General features: G+C 40.2%; 1 protein-coding gene and 1 pseudogene across 2 annotated transcripts in view; one reads left to right on the top strand and one right to left on the bottom strand.

Annotated features, from left to right (window-relative positions):
* LOC308419540 (actin, cytoplasmic 2-like) overlaps positions 1 to 13,863 on the top strand; it is a 1,056,985-nt pseudogene that overhangs the window by 570,662 nt on the left and 472,460 nt on the right. The gene's annotated exons all lie outside the window — the stretch shown is intronic.
* The window catches only part of COG5 (component of oligomeric golgi complex 5), a 301,631-nt gene that overhangs the window by 274,068 nt on the left and 13,700 nt on the right, over positions 1 to 13,863 (bottom strand). The window contains exons 3-5 of the mRNA XM_080915234.1: positions 9,942 to 9,999; positions 5,291 to 5,345; positions 4,731 to 4,800 (exon numbers count right to left, since the gene is read on the bottom strand). Coding sequence (XP_080771360.1) covers positions 4,731 to 4,800; positions 5,291 to 5,345; positions 9,942 to 9,999 — 183 coding nt within the window. The remainder of the gene's footprint in view (positions 1 to 4,730; positions 4,801 to 5,290; positions 5,346 to 9,941; positions 10,000 to 13,863) is intronic.

The following is a 13,863-nucleotide window of genomic DNA, read 5'->3' as shown; positions in this document are numbered from 1 at the left end:
TACCTTGCTAAAAACCATTAGATTATATTCCCAAAGCCAGCTGCCAAGGTCTATTATTTGGCCATTTCCTCTTCCTGAGACTGACTGCTAAGGTCCAGCTATCAAAGTACTGAAGTATAACAATCAAGTGACCCCTTAAAATCACCTAAATAACATGCCCTATTAAAATTAAACACCTCATCCTAATGTGTACCTTTATAAACCTTCCTATGTGCCATGTCTGTCTCTTCCCCAAGAGGCAGTCCTTTGGAGCTCCAGGACAAATACCCCTGCTCCCTCTCCCTTGTTCCCTGCCCCTTCTCCCTTGTCCTCTATCTCCTCTCTTACCCCTTCTTCCCTTGCCCTCTGTTCATGTGGGGCAAATATACCACTGCATTCTAACTAAATTTGAACACAAACCTCCCTTTTTCCTCTTCTTAAAAATTACACATGCAAAGTCATTAGCTGCCAGTTTCCTGGATGAGTCAGAAAGCAGCCTCTTTAACTTTTCTTCCCCACTTAATAAAGGATCTCTCTGTGAAGACATGTGTTTGGGTGTGGTCCATGCCTAATCCTGGATGTAAATGGGAACCATCAAAGTGTGGGTTTCTCCTTAAGATTCCAGGATGAATTCTTTCATGTGAGCTCCATGATGTTCCCATCTTAACAGGAAGTTATTGGAGTATTGAATTATTGACATTTCTGATGAAAAGGGGTGAATTCTTCAGAAGCTACTGAAGTAGCTGATGAGCTAGCATTTAACACCCTAATCCAGAATGTCTAACCACCTGGGGAATAAAATGATCCCCACACAGGTCCCAGTTTGCACCCCCAGGGACTTTATTCATAGAGCTAGTACAGAAATCAGGCAAATTGCCTCTTGAAAAAAAAAAAAAAAAACAAAAATTTTACTTAAAGCTGTCAGTTCTGACAGGAACTAAGAGAAGAAAAAGGGTACTGTGATTTTTCTCAACCACCTATTAAGGTCTTCTGAAAATCACTAATATCAAATCAGAATTGGTGGAAACATGAGACTTAATAGCTATAAATTTTATAATAAAAACTGCCCCAGATATTTAGAGAATGTTACAAAAGCCTGAGCTAAGGTATCTAATGACATTTTAAATATAGTAGAGGAGATTCTTGAGGCTACAACAGCAGAAAAAAAGTGGGAGAAAAAAGAGAAGGTGAGGAGCAGATAAGAGAAGAAAAGGAAGAAAACTTAATAAGATTTGTGCCACACCAATCAGAACCAATGTATATATAGCTGAAAATGTGTGTGTATGTGTGTGTGTGTGTGTGTGTGTGTGTGTGTGTGTGTGTGTGTGCATATATGGAGTGTTGAAAAAGGAACTAAGTAGGCCCTGAAAAAGGCCAGCCAGAAACAGTTCCCTTCCAGTAGCATCCTGGACATAGTCTCCCTAGAGGAAGAACAAGAGGATACAAACTGGAAAAGGAAGAAGTCAAAGTATCACTATTCACAGGTGATATGACAGTATATATAAACAACCCCCAAAATTCTACCAGGGAATTCCTACAGCTGATAAACAACTTCAGCAAAGTGGCTGAACATAAAATTAACTTTTTTTTAAAAAGGTACCCTTACAATAGATAATAAAAACCAGGGTGAAGGGAAAAAAAAAATCAGGAAAACAACAACCTTCACAATAGCAACAAATAATATAAAATATGTTGGTGTAACCTAGCAATGGTATGATTCAAGTCTTTAAATAATTCAGAGAAGATATCAGAATATGGAAAGATCCCATGTTCACGGATCACTAGAATTAACACAGTAAAAATGGATATCTTACCAAAAGCAATCTACAGATTCAACACAATTCCAATTAAAATTTCAACACAATTCTTTACAGACCTTGAAAGAACAATACTCAACTTCATAAACAAAACAAAAAAGCCCAGGATATCTGAAAACACAATATACAGTAAAAGAACATCCAGAGGTATCACCATCCCTGATTTCAAGCTTTTCTATAGAGCAATAGTAATAAAAAAAACTCCATGGTATTCATATACGAACAGACAGGTTGATCAATAGAATCAAACGAAACCCCTGAAGTAAATCCACACACCTTGAACACTTGATTTTTTTCACAAAGAAGCCAAAATTATACAATGGAAACAAAAATGGTGCTGGTCTAACTGGATGTAGGCATGTAGAAGAAGGCAAATAAATACATACTTACCACCTACACAAAGCTCCAATCCAAGTGGATCAAAGATTTCAACATAAAGCCCAATACACATAGAAGAGAAAGTGGGCAACAGCTTTGAACTCATAGGCACAGGAAACAATGTCCTGAACAGAACTCCTATAGCCCAGGCACTGAGATCAACAGTTAATAAACGGGACCTCAGGAAACCAAAAGCTCAGTAAGGAAAAGAACACTGTTAACTGGACAAAGTGCCATTGTTTGGAATGGGAAAGTATCTTTACCAACTCCACATCTGATTAAGGACTAATGTCCAAAATATATAAAGAACTCAAAAAACTAGATAGCAAAATAGTAATCATCATCATCATCATCCAATTAAAAGTGGGGTATAGACCTAAACAGAGAATTATCAATAGAAGAATCTCAAATGGCTGAGAAAAAAATGTCAAATGTCCTTACTATCACAGAAATACAAATAAAAACTCTGAGAGCTCATCTTATGCCTGTCAGAATGGCTAAGATTTAAAAAAAACATAAGTGGCAGCTCATGCTAGTGAGGATGTGGAACAGGGGAGCATTTCTCCTTTGCTGGTGGGAGCATAAACCTGTTTAGCCACTTTAAAAATCAATATGGCAGTTCCCTCAAAAACTGGGAATCGATCTACCTCAAGACCCAGCTTTGGCATATTCCCAAAGCACACTCCGTACTACCACAAGGACACTTCTCACTTATGTTCATGCAGCTTTGTTTGTAATAGCCAGAAACTGGAAACAACCTGGATGTCCCCTAACTGAAGAATGACTATATACTGGCTGGTTTTGTGTCAACTTGACACAAGCTGGAGTTATCACAGAGAAAGGAGCCTCAGTTGAGGTAATACCTCCATGAGATCCAGCAGAAAGGCATTTTCTCAACTAGTGATCAAGGAGAGAGGGCCCAGTCCATTGTGGGTGGAGCCATCCCTAGGCTGGTAGACCTGGGTTCTATAAAAAAGCAGGCTGAGCACACCAGGGGAAGCAAGCCAGTAAGTAACATCCCTCCATAGCCTCTGCATCAGCTCCTGTTTCTTGACCTGCTTGGGTTCCAGTCCTGACTTCCTTTGGTGATGAACAGCAATGTGGAAGTGTGAGCTGAATAAACCCTTTCCTCCCCAACTTGCTTCTTGGTCATGATGTTTTGTGCAGGAATAGAAACCATGACTAAGACAGGATTGAAAATGTGATACATTTACACAGTAGAATATTACTCAGTTGCAAAAAACAATGACATCATGAAATTTGCAAGCAAGTGGGTAGAATTAGATCATCCTGAATGAGGTAATCTAAACCCAGAAGGAGAAACATGGTATGTAACCACTTATAAGTAGATTATTAACCTCAAAGTAAAGGATAATCATGCTACAATCCACAGAGGCAGAGATGTTAAGTAACATGGAGGAGGTGGGGTGGGGAGATGTATGAATGTCACTGTAAAGAGGAAATAGAATGGACATCTCAGATGCCTGAGTGTGGGAGGGAGTCTGGATTGGAGAATGGGATGGGAACAGGGGGTCAGGTAGGGGCAGGAAAGAGGGAGACAGCACTGGAAGAGACAACTAGAATCAGGAGAGGTGGCATTTCTGGGACATGCTAGAAACCTAGGACAACGGAAACTCCCAGAAATCTTTGAGGGTGACCCTAACTAAAAATCCTAGTGATGGGGGGAGGGGCGAATATGGAGCCTGAAGTGGCCATCTTCTATAACTAAAGACTTCCAATGAAGGGATTGGGACACCAATCCAGCCGCAAAACCTTTAACTTACAAATTGTCCTGCTCCCAAGATGTGCTGGGGTAAATGTGGCACAGAAGATGTGGAAGTGGCCAACTGGTTCATCCTGAGACCCATGCCATGAGAGGGAACCCACCCATGATACTACTTGGAAGGCTGGATAGCCCAGAGACCTAGGATAGAACCAATCATGACTTGCAAGAGAGAGAGAGAAGCTTCATCCAACAACTGATGGAAACAGAGGCAGAGACTCACAGCCAAACACTAAGAGGAGCTTGGGGAAAATGTGGAAGGCAGAGGGGAGAAATGATTGTAGGAGCCAGAGGGATCAAGGAAACTATGAAAAAACCTACAGAATCAACTAACCTGGACTCACAGGGGCTCACAGAAGCTGACAGAATCTCACAGAGACTGAACTGCCAACCAGGGAGCCTTTATAAGACTGACCGAGGCTCTCTACATATATCCATCCAATAGCTGTGTAGCTTAGTCTTCTCATGGTCCTAACAGTGAGGGCAGGGGTTGTCTCTGACTCTGTTGCCTGCCTTTGGGACCCTTTCCTCCTACTGACATGTCCAGCCTTAATAAAAAAAAAATGCCTAGTCTTATACAACTTGGTATGTCATGGCTGATTGATATCCATGGAAGCTCTGATTTTTTCTGAAGAGAAAGGGAGGAGAGTGGATGAAGGGATTGAGGGGGAAAGAGAAGCTTCAGGGAGGAACTGGGAGAAGAGGAGGGGGGGAAACTGCAGTGGGTTGTAAAAATAAGTTTAAAATAAGAAGCAGCAGATGTGGGAACCTACCTGAAGCCTTGCCAGCTGTGCAGTACGGGCTACTATTTTATTGTATGGCTCAACAATTTTTGATTTCATCCTAAGGACAAAAAAGGAAAAAGGAGTGAGAATAAGATAATTTTTAAAACATCGATGAGAGAATGGAGAGATGTCTAAGAATGTTTGCTGTATAAGGATAAAGCTCTGAATTCAGACCCCAGCTCCTATGTAAAAAGTTGGGCATGGCTATGCTTAAACCTGTAACCTCACGCTACATAAGGGGAGGCAGGAGGGTCACTAGGGCTTGCTGACCAGCATCCTCAACCCAAGTTCAATGAGTCTTTCTGGAGGGAATAAGGTAGAGAATGATACAGGACACCTGACATATCCAATTGACTTCTATGCACGCACACACACACACACACACACACACACACACACTTATGCCAGGTGCTACATGCACACATATGTCACATGCAAACACAAATAAGCAATCTTAAAACATATGCATACATATATATTTATATATACACACATATAATGGCTAGAAACAGTTTTGTCTCATATATTTATAAAGTCAACAGTAGTACCTATCAACAGCTCCCTGTAAAGCTCCAATCCTCGTCTGCATCATCTGAAGAACACCTAGGAAAGACAACAGCTCTTATAGGCTTTATGAACTTACAAGATTTACACTGGACCAAAAAAAAAAAAAAAAAAAAATCAAACACAAAATTTTACATAAATATAATCTTAAGGTTTTTCTATCATTGATGCAAGCAATCAATATAACTTCTACGTTCAGTTACAAAAGCTGGCAACTACCCTCCACCCTCCAATGTGATACCTGGTCCATAACAGAAGCCTGACAGGAAACTAGGTATGAGTTTACTGCATACAGATTTCTACTTCACATGGTGAAAGAGTTTTAGAACCAGACAGTGCTGAGGGCTGCACAAGGTGTAAACACACAGGCACTGCTCAACTAGACTCTTCATGCTTGTTTAAATTTTAAACTGTATGGAAAATTAATGTTATGCATATTTGCTATAATTATTTTTTAAAATCCGTAAGTGATATTTAAAAGTTCAAACTGGATTCTTGCTTAGAACCCTTCCATAGTGCCCTCTTCACTCCCGTATTAAAGCTATGGCCCACAGCTCATGTTCTTGAGGCCACAGTCCGGGCCTCCCACTGTTCCTCTAGTTGCTGCATCTCTCAAGCCTTCAGCTCAGTCACCTTTTCACCTTCATTCTTTCAAGGACTTCTTGAAATGCTACCTGTTCCATGAAAATTGAATTAACTTACACGTACATACATAAAGAGGGGTGAAAAAGATCTTCACTCTATCTTCCTGTGTACAGACATAAACAACCTCCAGCCCTAAATTCTTGCCTGTCTACTGTAATACGTCAAAGGTGGTTTCTGCAATACCCCAAGCCTGCCAAGTCACAATCTTGAGCAGTTTGCCCCATCGCAGTAATTCACATCCAGTTTAGCAGACCAAACTCTAAAAGAGTCACTGTGGTGACTTTCCAGTGCCCTCACCCCCTCGATGAATCCTTTCAGATCTGCTTCAGTTTTACTCCCAGCAACTGTTTTTCTATCCACCATGCTAACCCAAGGCACCGTCAGCATCAGCTGTTCTACCAGTGTTGGAACCTGCAGAGCCAGCAGGAAAACTACTTACAACATGAACCTTGTCATACAACACTCTGATTTGAATTCTATAGTTTACTCCTGCATTCAAAATAAAATTATAGGAAATTTACCTGTGATTCTCTCCCTCACTACATTCATTCACAAGTCACCTGGCCTTGCTTCTAACCCTGAGACACATCAAGTTAATTTCTGCTCCACTAGTTGTTCCCTAAGTTTTCAACAGTTTCTCTCCATATCTACAGGATAGTTCCTTCTTATCCTTCAGATTTCAACTCAAAATACTATCTTTTAAGAAAGGCCTTCTCTGACCATTAAAAATAACAGCACCCACCCATCCTTTACTTAATGGGTTTTCTTTGTAGGCCTTTAAAAATGTCTGGTTTCCTATTTATACATTTTAAATTAACTTTACCATCTGAAATAAACATTGTTTCATAAGGACAGTGGGTTTTGTCTATTACTTCTATATACCCAGTATCAAACAAGTACTCAATTGTCCTTTACTTGACTAAATGAACTACTGAACACACGGGAATAAATTCTCCTGTAAAATAGGTCGAATAACTATACCTTCAAACTACTTACAAAGCTTTTTCAAATACGAGGGTAAAAATGAAAAAAGGATTAATGATTAAATTTCCTTTGTATACTTTTCAGCATCTCAACATTGTAATTAAGTGTTTCGAAATACACCCTGTGCTAATATGTAAATATATCATATATATGTAGATATATGCACGCATAGATGTGGATATAAGGACTTCACATGCTAGGGATTAAACCCAGGGCGTCACACGTGTTAGACAATCTGTTTACCACTGAGCTACAACCCAGTCCCAATGGTGTTTTCAATACTATAACCCTTAAAAAAAATTCTGAGAGTGCTGCCGCCTAGCCCCCTTCCCTAGGGCCTCAAGTCTCTAAAGTATTAGGTGCATCCTCTCCCACTGAGGCCAGATAAGGTAGCCCTCTGCTACATATGTGCCAGGGGCCTTGGACCAACCCATGTATGCTCTTTGGTTGGTGGCTTAGTCTCTGGGAGCTCCCAGGGGTCTGGGTTAGTTGACACTGTTGGTCTTCCTATGGAGTTACCATCCCCTTCTGCTCCTTCAGTCCTTCCCCCAACTCTTCCATAGGAGTCCCAGACCTCAGTACAACAGTTGGTCATATTTCTGTTTCAATCAGCTGTTTGCAGACCATGCTGGGCTCCTGCCAACAAGCACAGTATAGAATCACATTACATAGAACTCAGGAGTCTTGTGGAAAAGCTGACGGAGGAAGTGGGGGGAGGGGGTGTAGACTGGAAGGGAATAGGGACTCTACAAGAAGATGAACAGAGTAAACTAACCTTCACCCTTGGGGGCTCTCAGAAACTGAACCACCAATGAAAAAGGAAGCATGGGCTTGACCTAGGTCCCCCACCAAGGCTATCCATGACTTTGTTGCCTGCCTGTTTACCTAACTGGGAGGTCTTGTCTAGCCTCAGTGCCTAGTCCTGCAGTGACTTGATGTGCCCCTGTGAGCTGATACCCGTGTGAGCCTTCCAATTCTCAGAGGAGATGAAGAGGGGGAAGCAGGGAAGGGCTGTGTGAAGGGTAGACCAGCAGAAGGCAGAGACTTCTATCTAGATGTAAAGTGAATCAATAAATTAAGGGAAAAGAAGAATTCTGAGAAAGGGACTGAAGAGATAGCTCAGCCTTTGAAAGTTAAGACTCACAACCAGAAGAAAAGTATCCTGAAAAAAGCAAGCACTTATATAAATATACACATAGAAAAACCATAATGAGGCTGAGTATAATCCCAGGACTCTGGAGACAGAGGCAAGTGGATCTCTGTGAGTCTGAGGTAAGCCCAGTCTACACACTGAATTTCCGGGCAGCCAGGGCTAGGCTGTGAGACTGTCTCAAAAAAATTAATGAGATAAAAGAATATAAATGATTAAAGACATAATGAGAAGTATTCTATTATAATGACAACTAGTCTAATCAATGTACTACATCATTTCACAAGTCAAAACTATATTATTTGCTTTCAAAATTGCCACTAAAGTATTACTGTTCTTAGAAACTCATAAAAAATTAAGAGATTAAGATATTATAATTTCCAACATTAGACCAATACTTAAGGACTCTTAACTTCTTCAAGAATGTAGCTCAGATTTTCAAGTTAACAATCAAACTATCATTTCCCAAAATACAAAATTCTTTCACAGGGTGCTTTAGACACCAGAGATTCTGAGGTAAGCTCTTTTTTTTTTTTTTTTTTTTTTTTTTTTTTTGACACAATGAGAAATACTGTTAGAGTATCACATCAATATCATCATTGAACTTTCTTTGGATATATGATTAACAACATTTACCCGAACAAAAGTGTCTTGGTTCATCAAGTTATCTGGAAAAGAAACCTCAGTTGAAAATGCCTCCATCCAGACTGTATGAAGTCTGAAGGACATTTTCTTGATTAGTGCTTAATGAGCTCTGTCCATGGTGGATGGCACCATGCTTTGACAGGCGGGCCTGAGGTGTGTAAGAAAGCAAACTGAGTGAGCCATGGAGAACAAGTTGAACAGCTGAAACATTTGAGTACCTGAACAGCATTCCTCCATGGCTCCTGCTTCAGAACCTGCCTCGAAGCCCTGTCCTAACTTCCATCAGTGATAGAGTATGACATGAGAATTTTTAACTGAAATAAACCCTTCTTCCTCAAATTACTTTTGGTCATGGTATCTTTTTTTCTTTTTCAGTTTAGAAAAGAGTTTATTTAGGGAATGGGGGAGGCATTGAGGGAGTAGAGACAGAAAAAGGCAAAGAAAGAGAGAGAAAAGAGTGAGGAAGAAGTAGAAGCCAGCCGTGAGCACATGAAGAGAGGGGGAGAGAGGGGAATGGAGGGAAAAGGAACGAGGGGAAAAAGGAGAAGAGAGCAAGAACTGGTCATGGTCTGTTATTACAGCAACAGAAGACATCAAGTAATAAAAACATAATAGTAATATTTCATACTTATAAAATTTATGAGGAAAATGCAAAGTTTATAAATGATTTAGGCAAACTTGAGTCACACAAATAAGATTCCAATGTGTTATTTGTCTACTATATACTCCCACTGTTAAGAATGTCAAAGAAAGAAAAAAATGCATTAAATTCACACCTACTTCCACTATGCATTCTAACAAAACACATTTTTTACTGTTTTAATTAACTAAGGTTATAGGCGTTCTTATATACACAAGTCTATTTTAGCCATTTTCCTCAATCATTTAATCCTTAACACAAAACAATTTAGGTACACATCAGTATATCTCTGCCACACATAGGAAAACTGAGGCACAGCAAAGATGACTTTCCCAAGCAGTGATGTGAACAGTTAAGGAAGTTTTAAGTTTTCCTAGAACACAGCCACCTTCTCTGTTTTCACATTATCTGTGGGTTGCATTACATTTTTCTGGTAGAGCTCAAGTATCTACAGCACAGTCTGTATGGCTAACAAAATCTAAAAGTACATTCTAACCAGCCCTCAAGCTCAAAAAGCTTGTGGGTCCCTGATCTAGCCCCATCTAAGTGTAAACAGTTAATGAAAATATACCTTCCAAAGACTCAATCCCAGTTGCTTGTGCCAGTAAATCTTCATGTCTTGCAACAACCTGAAAAATTAAGGATGAAAAATCAGCATTTACTCTGATTAAGTATTTTGTCACCAAAGGGAAGAATCTAGATCTCCCTTTATATATAAAGGGAACAGATACTATACGTACATATGTACATGCATATGCACATGCAAGTTATAAGTTTGAAATGGAATATAGCAGAAACACATAAATACAATAAAAGTTCAATGCAGAGCAAAAAGATATAGTGCTAACCCTGCCTCCATATCTCTGGGGAGCTGAAATGTTATCCCCTTTCCCTCCCGGTCTCCCCTCTGGAATCCCTCTATCCCATTCCCTCTACCCCTGCCTCTATGACAGTGTTTCTTCACCCAACCACCTACCCACTCCTAACCAGCTCCCAGCCCTGGCATTCCCCTACACTGGAGCATCAACCAGCCTTCACAGGACCAAGGGCCTCTCTTCCCATTGACGCCAACCTCTGCTACATATGTGGCTGGAGCCATGGGTCCCTCCATGTGTACTCTCTGGTTGGTGGGTTAGTCCCTGGGAGCTCTGGTGGAGTAGGGTTGGTTGGTATTATTGTTCTTCCTATGGGGTTGCAAACCCCTTCAGCTTCTTCAGTCCTTTCTCTAACTCCTCCATTAAGGACCCCGTTCTCAGTCCAATAGTTGGCTGTAAGCATCCTCCTCTGTATTTGTCAGGTTCTGGCAGAGCCTCTCAGGAGTCAGCTATATCAGGCTCCTGTCAGCATGCACTGCATTGCATCTGGAATAGTGACTGGGTTTGGTGACTGTATATGGGATGGATTTCTAGGTGGAGCAGTCTCTGGATGACCTTGCCTTCAGTCTCTGCTTCACACTTTGTCTCTGTATTTCCTCCTGTGAGTATTTTGTTCCCCCTTCTAATAAGGACTGAAGCATCCATACTTTGGACTTCCTTCTTCTTGAGCTTCATATGCTCTGTGAGTTATATTATGGGTAACAAGAGCTTTTTGCCTAATATCCACTTGTCAGTGAGTACATAGCATTTGTGTTCTTTTGTGATTGGGCTACCTCACTCAGGATGAGAGCTTCAAGCTCTATCAATTTGCCTAGGAATTTCATGAAGTCATTGTTTTTTTTAATAGCTGAGTAGTACTCCATTGTGTAAATATACCACATTTTCTGAATCCATTCCTCTGTTGAAGGATATCTGGGTTCTTTCCAGCTTCTGGCTATTATAAATACGGCTGCTATGAACATGGTGGAACATGTGTCTTTGTTATATGTTGGAGTATCTTTTGGGTATATGCCCAGGAGTGGCATAGCTGGAGGTAGTACTATGTTCAGTTTTTTGAGGAACCTCTAGACTGACTTACACAGTGGTAGTAACAGCTTGCAATCCCACCAACAGTGGAGGAGTGTTCCTCTTTCTCCACATCCTCACCAGCATCTGCTGTCACCTAAGTTTTTCGATCGTAGCCATTCTGACTGGTGTGAAGTGAAATCTCATGGTTGTTTTGATTTGCATTTCCCTGATGACTAAGGATGTTGAACATTTCTTTAGGTGCTTGCTTGCCATTCGATATTCTTCAGTTGAGAATTCTTTGTTTAGCTCTGTCTCCTCCCCACCCCCTTTTTAATAGGAATATTTGATTCTCTGGAATCTAACTTCTTGATTTCTTTGTATATATTGGATATTAGTGCTCTATGGAATGTAGAATTGGTAAAAAAAATTTCCCAATCTGCTGGTTGCTATTTTGTCCTACTGACAGTGTCCTCAGCCTTACAGAAACTTCTTCCTGGCTCCCTCTTACTTTGTTTTTTTTCTTAATAACCCTACGCTCACTTCCTGTCAACTGGTTGCTTGCTCTGCCTTTTGATCTATAGTTTACTTTATCTAATCCTGTATACAATATTCAAGCAGAGAACTCTTAAAGGTGTGTGCTAGGACTAAGCCACACCGTAATTCCTAAAAACAGGTTTTCCAGGAAATAACACAATCTTGGGGTTCACGGTGTGATAAATATTCAACACCACTAATGATTTTGCATCCTTTCATAGAGTAAGAAGCTCTCTTTCCATCTAGCCTGGGTACTAAAGTTCCTCCTCAGCAAAGACTCATTCATGGGTTCCTTCACTTTGGTCTCTTCTGGAATCACTGTCATTCTATAGCATTTGTTTTGTATTATTTTAAATATAAAATTTTTTCTCTCTTTTCCCATCATAACCACCTCATACAAGTGTTACTTTGTTTCATCTTTTATCTTTAAAGTCTCGTATATTTTAATACTTGTTCCCCAGTTGATGAAACTGTTTGAGAAGGAGGTGTGGTCTTGTTTGAGGAGGCATGTCATTGAGGTTTCTAAAGCCCACACAATTCCCAGCTAGCTCCCTGCCTCATGCTTATAGAGCAGATATAAGTTCTGAGCTAATCCAGCGCCCGCCTGCCTGTTGCCATACTCCGTGCCATAACGGTCATTAACTCTAACACTCTAGAACCATGATCCCCACCCCCACTATAAACTGCTTTGGTCCTGATGCTTTGTTTCAACAATAGAAAAGTTGCCATCACAAGATTAAATTTCCTTCACATTATTCTCCATCAATAAATATGTCTGAACAAGAATAATTCTTTTAATTTTTCTATTTCCCTTTATTTTTGTGACACTTTGGAAAGGCTAAAAAGCTAAGAATTACCCCTTTCATACACTTCCTTGCTGCCAATCAGATGACTTTTCAATCAATGTAGAAGATAACAGAAAGGTGAAAGCTACCTTCCTATTTGTTTCGGCTATCACCAGAGACCTAAGATGTACAGACAGCTGGGGAAAGCATACTGATTGTGGCAGTGTTTACTCACAGCGTCTAGAGTCAAGCTTTCAGAAGTAACACAGGAGACAGTACTCTGTCCTGCAACAATACTCTTTTCAGTTCAACAATTCTCTGCTCACCAACAACTTCATAAACAACTATTTGTTAGGGGCCTTTCTCTTTCAACACCTATAGTCAATTCCAGTTCCTATGTTAACTATCGAAGGATAAATAATAAGTCTTTTGGAACTTTAATCATGCCACTGATGTTTCCATTATTTTAATCACATTCTTTCATTCTTTTATTTGATGAGCATTATCCAAATTTTGCTTCTAAAAAAATTACAACAGGTTCATACTAGAACTCAGAGACTGATGATCTCACATATCTATAAATAAATAGATTGAGAGATTGGCAGATAGATAAAATGTGTTCTTCTAAGGAGTGTTAATTCTAAATTCCCATCAGTTCCTACCACTGAGGTACTACTGCATGAAAGAAGAAAAATACCAAGTGTGAAAGGGAGACAAAATCTTGAGAGTCTCTTGAAAACCCTATCTCCTGAAACTATATGGTTACCCTGTGCCTGCAAAACGCCTTGTACCATTCTATGTAAAACAGGCTTCATTTGACGGTTAGTTATTCCTATCTGTACGTCACTAATCCCAGAGTCCTTGGAGAACCAAGGAATGTGTTTTTATTTCCCTATTGATAGTTTAGCACAAAGTCTGACATTAAGTGTCTTCTAAATATTTGTGTTCTGAGCAAGTAATGAGAATTTTTAAGTTGAAGTGACCTTAAAAGTCACCACAGTTCTTCTAAGCTAATCTTTTCATGAAGAAACTAAGACACAAGACGTTAGTTAAATGAGTAAGTCTCATGATATGACAGATCTGGATTTTTCAGTAAAGAGTTCATTTGTTTACAAACTTGTTCATTCATCTAAGTGTTTCTTCAGACAAAAAGCAATATAGGCTGTCTCTTGCTCTCTCCTCTTGCCCCTGCTCCCCCTCTCTTTCCCTCTCTCCCCATTCTCCTCACCCCCCTCTCTCCACATGCTCATGGCTGCCCTCTCCTCCTCCCTCCCTCCCTCCCTCCCTCCCT

The sequence above is a fragment of the Micromys minutus genome, assembly GCF_963924665.1.
Source record: "Micromys minutus genome assembly, chromosome: 1".
NCBI lineage: Eukaryota > Metazoa > Chordata > Mammalia > Rodentia > Muridae > Micromys > Micromys minutus.
This window is presented reverse-complemented; position numbering and strand designations above follow the sequence as displayed.